Raw genomic sequence first — 19,324 nt, forward strand, 5'->3', positions numbered from 1 at the left:
ATGGCCATTCTGACCGGTGTGAGGTGATAACTCATTGTAGTTTTGATTTGCATTTCTCTAATGATTAATGATGTTGAGCATCCTTTCATGTGTTTGTTGGCAATCTGTATATCTTCTTTGGAGAAATGTCTATTTTGGTCTTCTGCCAATTTTTGGATTGGGTTGTTTGTTTTTTTTTTGGTATTGAGCTGCATGAGCTGCTTGAATATTTTGGAGATTGATCCTTTGTCAGTTGCTTCATTTGCAAATACTTTCACCCATTCTGAAGATTGTCTTTTCGTCTTGTTTATGCTTTCCTTTGCTATGCAAAAGCTTTTAAGTTTCATTAGGTCCGATTTGTTTATTTTCTAACAGGTGTTTTTTAATTTTATGGAAACAGCATGAGTACTGAATCAGTCTAACATATCTGTTCTTCACAGGGTGGGAAGCCCCGTAAACACCGGAAGGATCGGCTACAAGATTTAATCGATATAGGCTTTGGCTATGATGAGACAGATCCATTTATTGATAATTCAGAGGCTGTGAGTAATGTATCTTTAATATAGCAGCAATTCTTTATTTGGATAGTAGAATTCAAGGAAAAACTAAATGTTTCAGCAAGTGTTTTTACTAACTAATCCTCTTTCAGTATACATCTAAATTGTTTCCAGTTTTATGTGCTTACAAATAGTTGAGCATCTGTATACGTTTCTCTTTGTGTACTTGAGTATGTATATAAGATAATTATAGAGTACAAATATATGTGTAGGGTAAATTTCTAGCAGTGGGATTTATTGATCAAAGGGTATTGACATCTTGAATTTTTATTGATATTCCCAAACTTGGGCAGGTATATTTTGAAATGACTTCCAGATAAGAGCCACGTGATCTTGAAGACTGGAGCTATTGGGTTGAAGTTAATCTGGCAGATGTCTTTAAAATGTACTTAATATTTTTATTGCTGCCAAACCTTACTACAGTGGTGATAATTGAATGCCAGGTCTTATCACTGTCTGTTTTGATCAAGCCCTACAGCTTTTGCACTGGAATCCTCTTTCTCTTATAAAAGGAAGAGGAATTCAGGAGAGCATTTCAGGACTACAGCAGTCCATTGATCACACAGCAAATAAATAAAGGCATGTCTTGTTAGGTGGGTTGGTAAGGTATATGTTCTTACATTCTTCTCAGTGTAGTAGAGTAATCTAATCCCTGGATTATATCCTCTGCAGTGTTCAGTGATTACTTAGGATATACAGAAAGTGACGCTAAGGTTGCTGTTATACTACCTACAAATTAGCACCTCTTTTTCCTGTTACTACAGTGCTTGGTTGTGTAGATGATGACAAGGCATATAGTGGTAGGAGAGTGATAGGAAGGACTTCCAGCATAAGGCGTATGGGATACCCTGTCATACCCCTGTGTTATTTTGGTGTCCTGATATAAACTGGTTTACAAGCCTAGAAATAAAATGTTGACAGTGCCTTTGGAGTAGAGAGGATTTCCTGTTACCAAAAATGTTGTCAGCCTTTTTGTAGGTTAGGGCATGGAATGTTTTCAACAGTCTTGACCTTGATTTGGCATTCAAGTCAAAAGTCCTAGATTCTAGACCTCACTTGGTTTCTAATTCACTGTGGACCAGGAGCAAGTCTTTTATTTTAGCATCACCCAGTTTTCTCTGTTATGACTGGCTTGCCCAGCAGAATTTGTGCTCTGAGACTCAAGATAATGACATGCTGAAAAGCATAATGCAAGTATAAAGCATTGGTACTGGTGTTAACATTATATGTAAAGTAGATTTTTGAATTCTAAGTAACCCAAGAGGGAACTCAGCCATATATAAATGGACAGTCCATGTACTCAGGCTTACATAAATAGAATTATAAAAAAATTAATGAACTTGGGGCTTCCTGGTGATCCAGTGGTTAAGACTCTGCGCTCCCAATGCAGGGTGCCTGTATTCAATCCCTGATCAGGGAACTAGGGATCCTGCCTGCCGAACTAAAAAAAGAAAAGATCCCACATGCCACAACTAAGACCCTGCGTGGCCAAATAAATAAATATTTTTTAAAAATTAGTAAACTTAATTTTTTTAGAGCAGTTTTAGGTTCACAGCAAAATTGAATGGAAGGTGCAGAAATTTCCTCTATACTACCTGCCCTCACAACACAGCTTCCATTATCAGCGTTCCCCCACCAGAGTGATATACTAGTTACAGTCGAAGAACCTACATTGACGCATCATCACCCAAAGTCCGTAGTTTACCTTAGGATTTACCCTTGGTGTTGTACATTCTGTGGGTTTTAACAAATGTGTAATGACATGTACCCACCATTATACTGTCATGCAGCATAGTTTCACAGCCCTAAAAAAATATGTGCTCTGCCTAGTCATCCCTCCCTAACACCTGCAGCCACTAATCTTTTTATTGTCTCCATAGTTTTGCCTTTTCCAGAATGTCATATAGTTGGAATCATATAGTATGTAGCCTTTCATAAATAGCATTTTTAATATTTTCCTTTGTAGCATTCCAAATATTTGAATAAAGTGTTTTTCAAACAGATTTTTATAACCCATAATTGGACCTGTGTATCAGTTTAGAGACTGTGGCCAGCATTTTTAAAGAGAATAAAATAGAACAGAATAGGAACTGTTAACAGTAAACCACTGGTACATTATGTGATTTTTATTATGTGTGGTGTTTGTACTATGCACTGGCTTTTGATGTGTAGTATATTTTCCACTTGGGTTGTGGTGAAGAAAATTTGAAAGCCACTGCTCTAATAAATAAGGATAAATTTTATAGGTATAAGTTATATAAGTTATACAATTACTGACACTTATAGGACAAGTTAGGTCCCTGTTTTATATGAGGAAATTGAACTAAAGCACAGGTTGTTTATTGACTTGCAAAATAATTTTGTATCATTGTCCTTAATAGATTATTTGGTTCTCATTATAATTCAGTAATTCAGACATAAAACACTTAGGAGCCAACCAAATGATTCTCTGTTTTTTTTTTTTTGAATGATTGTATTGCCAGTTGGCCTTTTTTTTTTTTTTTTTTTTTGTTGTTGTGCCACGCGCCTTGTGGCCTTGTGGGATCTTAGTTCCCCGATCAGGGATTGAACCTGGGCCCTCAGCAGTGAAAGCACGGAGTCCTAACCACTGGACCTCCAGGGAATTCCCACCAGTAGGCTTTCACTGTTCATATATTATTCGATAGAGAGTGATAATAATCTGGTTCTAGTTAACTTTCAGAATTGTATACTACTTACTACTATAATATCTGAAAATAAATGCTTTTGAAGATTATTTTTAGTCTAACACTTATGCTGCCAAATTTTTAAAAGACCAAAAGAAAATGTTTTTGTTATTGAGAAATAATAATAATACCAGACATGAGTAATGCTTTTATTTAGGTTATCTCTTTTAAATTTCACTAGAACTTTGTGAAGTAAGTAATATTGTTCCTGTTTTACAACCCTGAAGTATTGATGTTAAGTGATTTATTCTGGATTACAATAGCTAGTTGTTGGCAAAGGATCTAGTAAATCTGATTCTCAAGTTCAGTGATCCATTGCCTCTTAATACATTGTACTTAAAAGGCTAAATTATGCAGAAGTAGAAATATAATGTACATGTGAAACTTATGTAAGGTTATAAACCAGTATTACCTCAATAAAAACAAACAAACAAAAAACCCCAGAATATTTCTTGTACCTTACCAAAAAAATGCTTGGCACATTTATAATTCACAGTGCAGTGGAGGCTGCATAATAATCCTTGCTCTGTCACTTATTGGTTGTGTCACTTTAGTGTGGTTGCCAGATTTAGCAAATAAAACTATAGTCTACCCAGTTAAATTTGGGAAAAAAAAAACAAAGGCTAAATCAAATATGCATGAAGAGTTTGTTCTCCTGAAAAGTGTTCTGATAGGGAAAGCTCAGCAGAATACTGCAGAAGAAGACAGACATTGAACACATCCACATTGCCTGGTAACCTAGTGATGAGTGTGTTTTCCACATGAGATGCTGCTTGGTATAGTGGATGGGCTGGGAAACAGTTAGTGACTCTGCCCTAAACTAATAAAAGTATTCTGGCAAGGTTCTTAACCTCTCTGAATTTGGTTTTCACTTATAAAATGGGAATATTTATTTTCCTTGCCTCAAAAGGGTATCAGGAGGATCAAGTGAAATAATTTATATGAAGAAGCATTGAAAATTATAAAGCAGTATACAAGTATATGTAAGCAAAAAGTACAGGTGTATTTATCTTATCAAAATTACACATTTTCAAAATAATTATTACAGAACTTTTTCACTTTTAATCCTTTACTCCTCACATCACTCCTTTACTTGCAGGTAGTACTGGGCCCTTTCTGAAGGTCTTGCCTGTAGGTCTTTGTACAGTAGTAGCCCCTCAAGTGGAGCAACAAGAAAGGAGTTCATTCCTTTTCTCTTTTTCTTTTTCTAACTTCATTCCTTTTTGATTCAATATGATTAAATGTACATTCTTTCTTTTTCCATTTTCCATGTAATTTAAAATGATACAGGTTAAAATCACAACTTTTGTACTTAGCTTTAATATTTTTAGAGTAACTAATATGTTCTGTATATTTTTTGCCCATGGCAAAGAATTTTCCTTACACATATGACTTTCTTAAAGACTAATTACGTAATATGAAGAAAACCCTTAAATAGAGTTCTGGGGAACCCAGGTAGCAGGTATCTTGCTTTTGTTAGATAAGTAGTTCCTTTTTTTCTCTTCTGCCATGAACATCTTCATTTAGTTAAGACTGACCTTCCATTTAATGATTGTTTTTTCTTCATCTTCATCAGGTGAGATAATGATAAACCTTAAAATCCAGGCTTAGAGGACATTCAGACTGATTTAGACAATTTGAGTCTCTTTTTCGAAGCAAAGTGCCTGGCTCATTATGGGCCCTCGGTGTGTGCTTACCGAACAGGGCAGTTCTTTTTCTACTTCCCTTTAAAACATATATATATGCTATTTTTCTTTTATATGTTTAAAAAATATTCCCTACTTAAAAGCTTAGAGCTAAGGCAGAAGAAATAACCTTTTATTTTTTATAATCTCTTTATGAATAAAATTATATACCAATATGGTAAGAAATGAAGTTCATTTGCTGCCTGGACATTCAGTCGTTTGTTTTAACTTGTTTCAATTTCTCATCAGAATCATTTGTCATTAAGAATAGCAGTGATCCTTACATTTTTCTCAGCAGATGATATATTTAGAATCTGCTTCAGTATTCCAGAAGTTCATTTCTTAAATATTGAATGATCAGAGCTCATTTCTATTCCAGATAGTAACTTTTTCTTTATTTATTCTAACAAACATCCTCATTGCAGTTAGTTTTGCAGTTAAGATTTAAGGAAGATTCTGACATGGTGATTGAATTTCTTTGACATATTTATAGAATTAAAGATAATAAGATATATCTGAAGCCTTTTTTTTAAATCTAGTATGACGAATTAGTTCCTGCTTCTCTAACAACAAAATATGGAGGCTTTTATATCAACACTGGCACTCTCCAGTTTCGCCAAGCTTCAGATACTGAAGAAGAAGATATTACAGACAACCAAAAGCACAAGCCACCCAAAGTGAGTTTATCCAACATTGCAACAGTAATGAGAGCATTCAATTAAAAGGATATATTTTTTGATTTTTACTTGTACTTTACAGCTGTGAATATAAGGAAAAGTAAAATGCTAACCATTGTTTAATGAATTTATAGTTAATTACATGCTTTAAAGTAAAATTATGTAGATACGGGGAAATTTATTTTTATATCATAAAATTCTATTATAATTCTAATATAATTCTAATACTTTCTTTTAAAACTTTTCTCTCCATATCTAGTCTAATAATCTGTTTCTGGGTAAGGTTGAGGTTCTAGGATACGTTAAGACTTCATATGGAAATGACTGTTAATAGCTGTTACTTTTCCTAAGATGTAAAGCAAATTTTATAGAATATGTATATTGTATTTGGAAAATTAATAGAATGTCCTTAGATAAGCGTTCCTTGAAGTGTGAGCCAAAGACATATTTGTACCAGAATCACCAAAATGTTGTTAAAAATGCAGATTAGGGCTTCCCTGGTGGCGCAGTGGTTGAGAATCTGCCTGCTGATGCAGGGGACACGGGTTCGTGCCCCTGTCCGGGAAGATCCCACATGCCGCGGAGCGGCTGGGCCCGTGAGCCATGGCCGCTGAGCCTGCGCATCCGGAGCCTGTGCTCCGCAACGGGAGAGGCCACAACAGTGAGAGGCCCGCGTACCGCACAAAAAAAAAAAAAAATGCAGATTAAAAGGCTCTACCAAACCTTTAACTGAACCAAAACCAGGGGTGGGAGTGCTCATGGACCCAGAGAATCTGCATGTTTAACAAGCAATTCTTACGTGCCCTGAAACTTGAGAAAAACCACTTGCCCTGGATACTGGATTGGTAACATCAGAGAGTAAAGCAGTAATACTTAGGTAAGTTACGCATTTAATCATTTTGTAGATTCCCAAAATGAAAGAAGATGATATTGAGATGAAGAAGCGGAAGCGGAAAGAGGAAGGGGAAAAGGAGAAGAAGCCAAGGAAAAAAGTACCGAAACAACTGGGGTATGTGAAATTAGACATAATGAGGGAACCAGTGTTGTAGCATGACAGACGCTCCTTTTAGAAAGATATATTTAGCATTAATTAGTTCAGCTGAGCTGGGTCTAATTTAATACAGTATTTATAAATGTCAGTGACCTATTAACTTACATTTTAATAATATTTTATTTATTAATAAGTAGAAGTCATCTTAGAGATTAAGGTGTTTTAGATCAGATTTACAAATTTGTTAAGTATTTTGCTCATTACAACATTTTATCAACAGGAACCAGTTTGAAAAGATGGAACAAACATTGAACATGTTATTTTAATTTTCTTGTACTAAAACTGAGCTTAGATGCTTGGGGATTGACAATTGGCAGTAGTCTTTGTATAAACGATTTATGGTCGTTTTAATATTTTTTAAAAGTCATTGATTTTATTTAGCTATTCTTAATGCTTGTGACTTTAGGTAATGATATGGCCTCTAAAAAACCAAGTAGAATTTCTCAAAAGCCTTATTAAGTCATAAGAGGGAATTCCCTGGCGGTCCAGTGGTTAGGACTCAGCACTTTCACTGCCGAGGCCTGGGTGAAATTCCTGATCCCTGGTGGGGAACCAAGATCCTGCAAGCCGCGAGGCACAACCACGAAAAAAAAGAAAGAAAGAAACAGAAAAGAAAAAAAAAAGTCATAAGAATAAATGTTTGTACCTTGCAGTCATAAAGCTACCATTTGTCTCTACTTCTCTATGGCTTTTTTTGTAGAGTCAAAAACTTGTGAGAGGCTGGATTTTCCTCCCCTCCTTAGCAGAGAAGGTACATCTGAATTTGGGGTTGTCAGTATCCCCAGAGTTGATGTAGGGAGGTATTTATCCCCTCCTAAACATGAGATTATAGTGATCCCTCAGTCATTAAGAAATTATTAAGAAAAAAAAATTACTACTGGTTGTTTTAAATGTTCATTATTTACAAGTAAACTTCTTTATGAACAAAAACTGTAAGTAATGCCTTTTATTGAATTTATCATTTTCTCAAATTTGTAAACTGATTTCATTCAGCAAATATTTACTAAGTTCTTACTGTGTACCAGACACTGTCTGGGTTTTGGGTATATAACAGCAAATGAAACACTGGCCTACCTGTAAGGCACTAATAATCTTTTAGGTTCTGTAGTGCATGTAGAAGCATATAAGCCATAAAATTTAGAAAAGATTTTTTAGAGAAGGTGATAGCTAAACTGAGACCACCCTTTCCTCTTAGGCCCTATAGGGAGAAAGTTGTCATTGAAAATTACATGTATCTATCCGAAAGCCTCAGAACGCTGTTCCTATAATGGAAAGTGAAAAATGATCAGAAGGTAGTTTCAGATAGAATAGGGTCTGGATAGAAGACATGGTGATGAATGAAGGCTCACAGATTGACACAGACATTTTGCATTTCTTTGGCAGTTTGTAGCACAAACCACCTGGGGTACCAGTTTGAGGGTGTATTATGTAGGTTTCTCTGGTTGTAATCAACTCTGTTTTCAGCAAAAGTGCATTTCTTTACTTCGTTAATTCTTTAGGTGCCTACTTTATAGATGTGCTAAAGAATGAACATTCCAAACAGAGTAGTAAGTTTAACTTCGTATACTTTCATCTCCTTTTACTTTTTTTATTTTGGCCATGCCGAGGGGCTTGTGGGATCTTAGATACACGACCAGGGATTGAACCTGCGTCCTTGGCACTGAAAGTAAGGAGTCCTAACCAGTGGACCGCCAGGGAATTCCCTAACTTCGTATACTTAATAAACCAGAGCTCTATTCAGTTTTGTTTATTTCTGTTGACATTATTTCATTTTCTTCACTCTAATGGCCATTCACCTATCTGCCTTTCATAAGTGACAATCCAGATGATGATGAAGATGCCATTGTAAAAGTGTAATTTAATAACAAGTTTGCTTCCTCACCTATCAAATGATTATTTTAATTCTGTGCCTGCTTATTTACTTGGGGTTTTAACCTTTAAAATCATACATAGCCTAACTGATCACTTTTTTCTTCACAGAGTTGTGGCTCTAAATTCACACAAATCTGAAAAAAAGAAGAAACGTTATAAGGATTCTCTTTCTCTAGCTGCCATGATAAGAAAATTTCAAAAAGAGAAGGATGCATTAAGGAAGGAGTCTAACCCTAAAGTCCCAGTGAACTTCTCAACCTCCTCTCTGCATAAAACCCCCTCTGCTGCTGTGGCATTGGGAAATGATGTCTCGGACTTAAATCTGAATAGTGCTGATCCGGACCTCCCCATTTTTGTTAGCACAAATGAACATGAACTATTTCAGGAAGCTGAAAATGCCCTAGAGATGCTAGATGATTTCGACTTTGACAGATTACTGGATGCTGCTTCTAATGGTAGCCCCCTCTCTGAGTCAGGAGGAGAGAATGGAAACACCACCCAGCCAACCTATGCCTCTCAAGTTATGCCCAAGGTGGTACCTACACTCCCAGAGGGTCTGCCTGTCCTTCTTGAAAAACGTATCGAAGACCTCCGTGTAGTAAGTGTGATAATTTTCTTGTGTTTGCTGCACAAACATAACAATAATTACTTTCAGGCAAAAATAATAACCTATAATCCTAACTACTTATAAGTAACTTTATTTTCTATATTTCCTTTTAAGCATTGGCTCTATGCATAGCCATTTTCTTTTAAATATAGTTATAACATGGATAAAAGTTGGTTGTTTTATTATCTCACTTCACTTTATAAATATTTTTCTGCATAGATTTCATAAATACATACATAGTCATGTAAAGAAAATAGAAGAAAGGTAGGAACAAATAGTAACAATGCAGAAGTGTACTTGAACTTGGTCCCAGCTATGTTGACAGCTAGTTATTTTACAATCGATTTTACCAGCTAGTCCTTACCAGCTAATCAGCAGCTTTAGTAAGCATACATTGTGTTCTCACTAGACAAACTTTTAAGAGTTGAGATTTTAGCATTTCACAGTAGATTCCTCTCCCGATTGACTTGGGTACATAATCTTTATTTAACTAGCTGCAAATCCAGGTATGTCAGTACACTTCTCCCTTTAATCTCAGGGAAATATAATTTTGATTTAAAATGTTTCAAACCTTGCTTAAAATGCCCTTTTTTATTACTTTAGCATGTTTGTTTGAACCCATGCCATGTTTTAGTCCTCTTTTTTTCTTTTCCTGATTACAGAAGTCGTACACTCAATATAAATTTTTTTTTTTTTTTTTTTGGCTGCACTGGGTCTTCCTTGTGGCTCTTGGGCTTCTGTAGTTGCGGTGTGGGCTTAGTGGCCCGAAGGCATGTGGGATCTTGGTTCCCTGACTAGGGATCGAACCCTCATCCCCTGCATTGGAAGGCAGATTCTTAACCACTGGACCACCAGGGAAGTCCGTAAATTGTATTTTATACTTAGGGAAAGATGCCCCATAATCAGACATTCCCCACCCCCAGCAGGGATAACCACTATTAAACTACTTATTTTTCTGGGTTTTAATCCATGCATTTGCCAATATGTTGTTATTAAAAATAATTGTTAGTCGAAGTATAATGTATGGACTATTCTACAACTTGTTTCTTTCTTCTAGGGTTATAGTAAATCACATTTTAAATTTATTAATCTCTATGTTGTATTTATTTCTCTTAACTTTTTCTGAATTTTAAATATCTGATTAGGGAAGCGAGAGATTTATCTAATTTTTCCAACAACTGACTCATGGATTCTGTTTATCAGTTCTATTCATTTTTCTGTTTTTGTTCTTTAGCATTTCTTCTGAGGTTGTGGCTTATCAAATTCTCTTACATTTTTACTTATTTTAAGGTACTTTATTTATTAGTTCAGGACTTAGAGAGTTGTGCTCAAGTATCTCATTGCCAGTGTTTTTTAGGTTATAACTTGTATTTACCATAGTTTTTGCTTTGTTTTTTTCTTTTTACTTTTTTTGGTAAGATTTTCACTGTCATTTATTTCTAAGTATCTTTTATTTTATTCATGAGCTATTTTTATTTTATTTATTTAAGTTTTTTTTGGCTGCACTGGGTCTTCGTTGCTGCACGCGGGCTTTCTCTAGTTGTGGCGAGTGGGGTCTACTCTTCATTGTAGTGCGTGGGCTTCTTGTTGCAATGGCTTCTCTTTGTTGCAGAGCACAGGCTCTAGGCATGCGGGCTTCAGTAGTTGTGGCACGCAGGTTTCAGTAGTTGTGGCGCATGGGCTTAGTTGCTTCGTGGCATGAGGGATCTTCCCGGACCAGGGCTTGAACCCGTGTCCCCTGCATTGGCAGGTGGATTCTTAACCACTGTGCCACCAGGGAAGTCCTCTGCTTTGTTTATTTCTATGCTGTATTGTTTGTTGGCCCATAAAATTCTTGATGGCTAGATCTCTTTTGTGATATTTATCATTTGAAGGTGACCCTTTCTGTGCTATTAATGCTTTTCACCTTGAATTCAGTTTTGTCTGATTTTACTGTAGACTCCTTTCTCTTTATTTTTGCATGGTATAGCTTTTCCCATCATTTACCTTCATTTTAGCTCTTTTTTTTTTGAATTCTTTATTTTTTGACTTACTTTAGCTCTTTCTCTTATAGACAGCATGTAAATGGAAATTTGTTTATCAACCTCATCTGAGTCTTTTTTTTTTTTTTTTTTTGGTGTGGCTTACTCTTTTATTTATTATTATTTATTTATTTTTTGGCTGTGTTGGGTCTTCATTTCTGTGCAAGAGCTTTCTCTAGTTGCGGCGAGCGAGGGCCACTCTTCATCACGGTGTGCGGGCCTCTCACTGTCGTGGCCTCTCTTGTTGCGGAGCACAGGCTCCAGACGCGCAGGCCCAGTAGTTGTGGCTCACGGGCCCAGTTGCCCCGCGGCATGTGGGATCTTCCCGGACCAGGGCTCGAACCCGTGTTCCCTGCATTGGCAGGCGGATTCCCAACCACTGCGCCACCAGGGAAGCCCATCATCTGAGTCTTTTTAAAGATTTTCTCTTTAAGATTTTATCTTACCTACTGCTGTTATAATGATAATGATATAATTCATCTTTATTCTGTCATTTTCTTTTATATTCTGTTTTATTGTTCCCTCCCCCTCCTTTGTTTTTCATTCTTTTGCTATTTTCTGTGCTTATTTTTTGAAAAGTGTACAATCATTTTATTAATCAAATAGGTTTTTTATTTACTATTCTTAACCACTTTATGTATGAAGTGTGGGTATTATTTCCTTTTTATGGTTAACAAACTTAAGTGGAGGTAGGTTAAATAGCTTGGTCAGTCCACACAACTAGTAAGTGGTGGAGCCCGAATTTAAACACGGGTTCACCTGACTCAATAGTACATGCTTTTTGCTATCCCATGTTGCCTCTAAAATCTTTAGTTTCCTTTATGTTTTAAATAAAAAGTGCTAGGGATGTAATCCAGGTTTTTCAATATATAATTAATAATAACAGCTATTATTTATTTAGCAAAAACCTATACCTTGTATTGAGTGCAGTGCTCCTGGGACCCACAGCTTCACAAGACATCATTTATTGTTCAGGAGACAGTGCCCTGACTGGGCTTAGAATACTGTATATACTGTGTAGTCTAATCCTCCAACAATTATGTGAGGTAGGTAGTATTCTTCCATTTAATAGATGAGGAAACTAAGGTTCAGAAAGGTTAAAGGAATTTCCCAAGGCCACATAATTTTTAAATGGGTGAGGCTTGATGCAAAGTCAGGATTTAAAGGCAGGACCATCATGCTTTATAACTTGCAGTCCGTCCACTGTGTTGTATGCCATTCATATTCACTTAATAAACAGAATTGATTAGTAATGAGTGTGTTTCAATCTTGTAAGATGCTCTTATATCTCATGTACTAAAAACTCTTTCTGTAGTAGCCATGGCTAGGGTTAGAACAGCTACTTCCTAACCTCTTAGTAGGAAATCATCAATAAGAAGATTCATTTCACTTATTAGTATCTGTGAATTCTCTGTATTTTTTTCTTTGAAATAGGAGATGGTATTTTTTTCTTCAGGAGATGAGTATTCATTATTGCCCAAAATGCTCATATCTGTCTGACAAGGACTTTCTTCTTGTTGCTCTTTTCTCACTTTGTAACATATCTTCCACTGTTCAGCCTCTTGACTTCTTTTGTTCTCCTTCTTGAAGTTTAGTTTCCATTCTGGCTTTCTTCCTATATTTCTTCTCCCTACACATACCCAGTCTTCATCCTTTCTAAGAAGCACTGAGGCACATCTCAGAAATTGTCCTCTTCTATTTACAGAATGTGATGTTGTCAAACAGTGTAAAATTATCAATTTACTGACTGACAGAGTCAGCATGTGGCTTGCTCAGATTATTGGATGAGGCCTCTCGATGTTTTACATCTTGGGCATCTCAAGATAAACTATCTTTTGTGATTTCCCCAGTAAATTTTGCTTATGGTACAGTGTATTGGTTTGCATACTCTTTGTTTCTGGTAAACTGGCTAAGGTGACAAACACAGTGATGAAAATATTCTTATCCTCATTGAATTAATTGTTGCTTATCCCTTGATAATGACTGTGGCTAATTTTTTCATTGTTAGTAATTAGGTAGAACCCAGACTGGCTGCAGTAAGCTGAGTATCTTTGTACAGGGTGACAGTGTTGTACAGTTGAAGTCAGAAAGCTTCTGGTCTAGTAAGTGGATTCACCACTTACTAGCAGTGTGATTTGGGGGCATATCATGTAACTTCTGTAAGATTTAGCTTCCTTGTTTGTGAAATGGGAGCTATAATACCAATGTCACTGGCTGTTATGAAGGTTAAACCTGGTAATGAGTATAATATATAGAATATCAGACACATAGTTGGGTAGTATTGTCTTGTAGAAAATGAGGCATCTGCTTTCTGTTATCTTGGAGATCATAGCAAGAATTGATAAACAGACTTTACAGATAGATGCTCAAAATACACAAGACACCCATAGCACTAAAAAGTCTTATATGTGTAACTTAAAAAAAATAAATTTATTCATTTTATTTATTTTTGGCTGCGTTGGGTCTTTATTGCTGCACACGGGCTTTCTCTAGTTGCTGCAAGCGGGGGCTACTCTTCGTTGCAGTGCGCAGGCTTCTTATTGCGGTGACGTCTCTTGTTGTGGAGCATGGGCTCTAGGCACATGGGCTTCAGTAGTTGTGGCCCTCGGGCTCAGTAGTTGTGGCTCACGGGCTCTAGAGTGCAGGCTTGGTAGTTGTTGGCGCACGGGCTTAGTTGCTCCACGGATCAGGGATCTTCCCGGACCAGGGCTCAAACCCATGTCGCCTGCATTGGCAGGCGGATTCTTAACTACTGCGCCATCAGGGAAGCCCCTGTGTAACTTTTTAAATTTAGGAAAATTCAGAAAAATGAAATACAGACATAACAGGAAAGAATGTTATGTATGCTAAATTTTGTTTCAGCACTGTTTAATTGCCTGCTCATGCCAGGTAATAAGCTGGGATACAAAATGAAGTTAATCATAGCCCCACCCTCAAGGAACTTATTCTAAGTAAATAGATATGGAAGCATATAATGTGTAATGTGTTTATTGAGAGTTATATTGACAATCTTGTGTTTCTCTAGGCTGCCAAACTTTTTGATGAAGAAGGAAGGAAAAAATTCTTTACACAGGATATGAATAATATTCTTCTGGAGTAAGTAATTTTCTTCTTTGATTAAGAAACCCTGAAAATTATTTAAACCTTAAGAAGTCATTAAAAAATATAGTAGGCCTTTGAGGTACAGATGCTGAGTGGTTGGCTAGTCTCATGCATTAGCTCTTCCCTTTTGGCCTCACAGCATGTGTGATTAACATTTGTTTCTTAGCAAAACGATGCTTCTACATACATTGGTTCTCCAGGACCCCTTACGATAATCAAAGCTTCCAATGTTATAACTGCCAGAGCAAGTGACTGCTGTATGGGTTGAATATTATCCTAGATTTAAATGCATTCTTTGTCACGTTATATGAAAATATCTTTCTGGGACAGTTCTGATTGTTTGTATTAAATTTGGTGTACTTTCCTTCTACTTTGATTCAGACGTGGGGAAAATAATTCCATTAGTATCCAGTGAGGTTTATTATAATTCATACAGACATTTATAGCCAAATGGAAAGTGTGGTTTAATGAAGAATCATTTTTGTGGGGCAGGACGGAGGCAGTGTAGAGAAGACAGATGTTAGATTGGAAAGGAAAGGGTGAAAGCTGGTTTATGATATCAATTGTATTTAAATCAGTGATAATTTTCACCCTTAGCTAGAGGTTAACATTAATGAAGTTGCACGTTCTAAGACTATGGTCAGATAAGCTGTACTTATAAACCTGTTGGCTTATAAATTTTGACCATGGTTCCAGAAATTGAGTATATAATTGGCTACAAGCAGAAATGGGCAAAAAGGAAGTGGTCCTGGGAAAAGCAGCAAATTCCTCTCTGATGAAAATAATGTATGTGTATGCCTACTTTTGGTGGTTCAGTAGCATCATATACAAAGAAACAAGGCAGTGTTTCCAATACTACGATTCCTGTCTTTTAAATATATAATGGAGATAGTTTCTCATGAGATAAAAAGGATGGATTAGCTTATTGGTTTTGATAACTATTTTAATTAATGCAGTCTCTCATTCTCCTGAAGTACTTAAAAAATCATTTTGGTCTCCATGGACTCATAAAACACATAACCTAGTATGCTAGTAGCATGGAGACAGAGGAATTTCTTGTTCCTATTCTTTATTTTAGCCAGGGGTTTTCAGATTGGTTCTGTCTGCCTGCAGGTGCTTCCTGTCTGTTCCACCTCCTTTTACCTAGCTCCCTTTTAAACCTTAGATTCAATAAACAGTGTAACCATTACTCATCAGAGCTGTCCCAGATTCCAAAATCTGGGATCTGACTAGCTCCTTTTTTTTTTTTTTTTTTTTAACCTAAGAGCCCTAAGTTTTCTAGATCAGGTCTTTTTCCTGCGACTGAGACAGTCCTTTTTTATTTTACTATTCTGTAAAGGGACAACTCTTTCTCTTCTGAGAGAATCAAAAAATCATCCTTGGGATATGACATCTCAAAGAAGCATCTCTGTTAATTCCTGCCATGTCTGTCTTAAAACAAATCTTCTAGTTTTCTTGGAGCCCATCTGCGTTTTATTTCACTGAGAGTGTGCCTCTAATTCTACAAGCCCTAGTGTTCAGAGTTGAATTTTTTCCCTTTTAGTGACTTTCTTATGCCCCCTTGTCTTCTTTTTCCACTTTCCTGAATAGACATCCCTTATTTCTCTGGACTGAGTTGATTGTCTAAGGGCATATAAGACATGATTATTTGGGGTAGTAATTCCCATGAATTTATTCAGGTATATTTTATTGTCCCCATATACTAAAACATTAGAATTCTTAGAAAAAAATATTAAAGTATATGTGTGAGGGATGTGTACTTAAACTGCTCTCAGATATGAATTTGTATATATTTGGGATAGACCAGTACAGTCAGTAACCTCTAGGGTTAATACATTTCTCTAATTTTTACCTAATATTATGGGCTTAGGAGCAGGGAGTCAGCACTTCCTGTTTCTGAGTTAACCCCTGTTTGGAAACTACTAATTTTTATAAGTAGGTCATTGAGTCAGTCTGTTCTTACTTGGAATCTCTTACTACTTGGAGTTTCTATTTTATTTTCAGCTTCAACTAAGCTTTTATAATGGGGCAAGCCTAGAATGCCTCCTACCCAGAGTCTTGACTTTTAATAAAGATCTAACCACAATATTTAACCAAGTGTTTGTACACAGAACTCATGACCAGAGTGATTGTCTCCCATATGAACCTCTGATTTGACCCTCTGGCTCTAATAGGCCTTAAACTTCTTTTTATTTATTCTTTTGTTGTATTTGGCTTCTCTAATACCAAGAATTTTCAACTGTCAATTCTAAGGAGTATAGTTTTCCACATTTCATTGTTTCTGAAATTGCAGTGTATATTATAAGTGTTGGATACATTTGATCTGGCAGGGTTTCTTTCCTTCCCCAAAAGCTGTTAATTGAATCTTTGGATGCACCTTATATTTGTGAAAATATTTACGTCTGTTTGCACCTTCTTCTATAGTAAAACATGATGATTTGGACATAGTTTGTTGCCAAGGGCCCCAGTTTGGTCTTGACCTTCAAATTCACATCTGTTCTCATCTTTCTACAGTAGCAACTGCCAGATATACTGTCTTCCATCTGGAAGAAACCTCAATTGTTTATCAGTAGGCTTGTCCTATGGTGGCTATTACAAACTGTTCTTTTTTTTTTTTTTTTTTGAAGTAACTGTTTGGTTAAATACCCTTTTAGCAGGAACTGGAGAACTGGAATAAATTGAACAAACTATTAAATACCTAGTTCAGTGGAGGCACAATAAGGAAAACAAAGAAGGATAAAACAGTCTGTGTGTGTAGCCAGGAGGGCTTTACCTCTTCTGAATCTGTAATTTTTTCAAACACCTTTAAGGAAAAAATACTCTAAGAATTCACTGAAACTGTGTCTCTAGTATAGCAGTTGCAGGGTGGTGAGGGGAAGTATGATGTCTCTTTGAGGAAGTGAGCTTTTGGTTAATAATGGAATTCCTGTGCTTTACCCAAAAATGTAGACTTTGCCCCTGTCATCAAGAAATTATTTGGGCGGGGTGGGGAATAAATTAGGAGTTTAGGTTTTTTGTGGGTTTTTTTGGCTGCATCGTGCAGCTTGCGGGATCTTAGTTCCCCAACCAAGGATCGAACCCATGCCCCCTGCAGTGGAAGCGTGGAGTCCTAACCACTGGACCACCAGGGAATTCCCAGGAGTTTAGGATACACACTACTATATATAAAATAGATAAACAACAAGGACCTACTATATAGCATAGGGGACTGTATTAAATATCTCATAATAACCTATAATGGAAAAGAATATGAAAAAGTATTTATATATATATATATAACTGAAACACTTTCCTGTATATGTGAAACTAACACAGTATTGTAAATCAAGTATACCTCAATTAAAAAAAAAGAAAGCAAAAAATATTATTTGCCATCTTGTTGGGGTTGTAAATTCTACTCTTAAACTAGATTCATGGAAATTTTTTATAGCATTACGATTTATGGGTTTTTTTTTTCCTTGAAAAATACTGTCTAGGAAATCATGGAAAGGTAAAAGGAGGAAAGAATCACTGCCTCTGCCTCCATGCTTGTTTGTTACTACCTAAAAGAAATTCTGTACTACTTATTTGTTGTTGTTTTTGGTCAGCATTGAGTTACAGCTGCAGGAACTAGGCCCTGTCATTCGTAGCGGTGTCTACTCCCACCTTGAAGCTTTTGTGCCATGCAATAAAGAAACACTGGTAAAACGTCTAAAGAAGTTACATCTCAATGTCCAGGTAAGAGGAGGAACAATAATACCTGCATCTGGGGTTTTATAACCTGAAAGGAGACTGATTTCTGTTTGCTGCTTTTGCATACTAATTGCTTTATAGTTGTATTGTACATGTTTAGTAACCATAGGATGTTCTTTAGTAACCATAGCATGTTGGATCCCCTGGGAAAAAATTGCTTTTCATCAATTGAGAGGTTTAGATGAGACATAATGTTTTCTAATGCTTCTTGGACTAGGTAAATTAACCTCAGTTCCACAACTGACACAACTTTGCCCTCAACAAATAATCTGACATACATATAATTCAATTTTCTTATTCCTGAAGTGGACCTATACAGATATGCTCACACTGACATGAAGACCAGTGGAAAGAATCACAGGGTTGCACGTAAACTTAAAGATTACTTAAAGATTATCTAGTGTAATCAATCATTCATGTTTTGCTAGATTCTTCTCGACTACAGTGCCTCTAAGTAATTGTGCAAGTTTGCATGCTTCCAGTGATCAGAAACTTATTTCATTACAATATCAGGAAGTTCTTGCATATGTTGAGTCAAATCCAAGTGCTTTCCATCCCGTTGGTCCTAATTCTCCTTTTGCGTTTATTCACAAATTATGTCCCCTTCTTTACTTCATGTAAAATGGGCTTCAGTACCTTCACTGTCCTGATTACTCTTCCTTTAATGCCTTTAATGATTTGACTATGTATTTTTAAAATACTTACAACTTGCAAGTTATAGAAAAAATAACTTGGATGCAGTTTAAGATAAAAAAAGAACACTTTGTTTCTATGAATAAAGGCATTTCCTGGAATTAAGGGCAAGAATGCAACCAGGAAGGAATGGGAACTGATAATCTGAATTAACTCTGTTTCTCTTTACCTCTCTCGCCCTATCTCACTTTTATCCTTTTATGTGCATCTGCAGATAAGTTTTCTTTATTTCCAAGGTTTCATATTACAGAAAAGCTACACACAGAGATTGACTGTAGATTTCTCATCCCAATCCATATTCTTGGGGTGAAAACTCTGGTTGTATTACTTTGAGTCAGCCTAAACTTTTCTGGTCGGGGGGTTAGAGTCACAAAGCACAGCATGGTACAAATAGGGGACTGAGTGTGGTGCTCTGGATCACCGCAGTGGGTGTGATCTGACGGGCATAGAATTCTTTGCTATAGGTGCTGTACTTCTATTAATAAAATAGTTCTTTTGAATTGAGAAACTGTAGTTCTTTCTCACTTCAAAGCAGGTTAATGAACAAATGAAATTTATTTGAGGTCTCAGATTTTGTGCCTATGCCTAGACATTGACTATGGAATGTTGGCTATGGAAGAGAGACATTTATCTAACCCTTACA

At 36.3% G+C, this 19,324-nt stretch overlaps 1 protein-coding gene across 1 annotated transcript in view; it reads left to right on the forward strand.

The window, feature by feature from the left end:
• Positions 1-19,324, forward strand: part of UBN2 (ubinuclein 2) — a gene marked incomplete at both ends in the record, with an annotated part of 81,731 nt that overhangs the window by 40,497 nt on the left and 21,910 nt on the right. The window contains 6 exons of the mRNA XM_079711023.1: positions 420-521; positions 5,466-5,603; positions 6,509-6,612; positions 8,635-9,124; positions 14,180-14,250; positions 17,844-17,973. Coding sequence (XP_079567149.1) covers positions 420-521; positions 5,466-5,603; positions 6,509-6,612; positions 8,635-9,124; positions 14,180-14,250; positions 17,844-17,973 — 1,035 coding nt within the window. The remainder of the gene's footprint in view (positions 1-419; positions 522-5,465; positions 5,604-6,508; positions 6,613-8,634; positions 9,125-14,179; positions 14,251-17,843; positions 17,974-19,324) is intronic.

The sequence above is a fragment of the Hyperoodon ampullatus genome (genome assembly GCF_949752795.1).
Source record: "Hyperoodon ampullatus genome assembly, chromosome: 9".
NCBI classification, from domain to species: Eukaryota; Metazoa; Chordata; class Mammalia; order Artiodactyla; family Ziphiidae; genus Hyperoodon; species Hyperoodon ampullatus.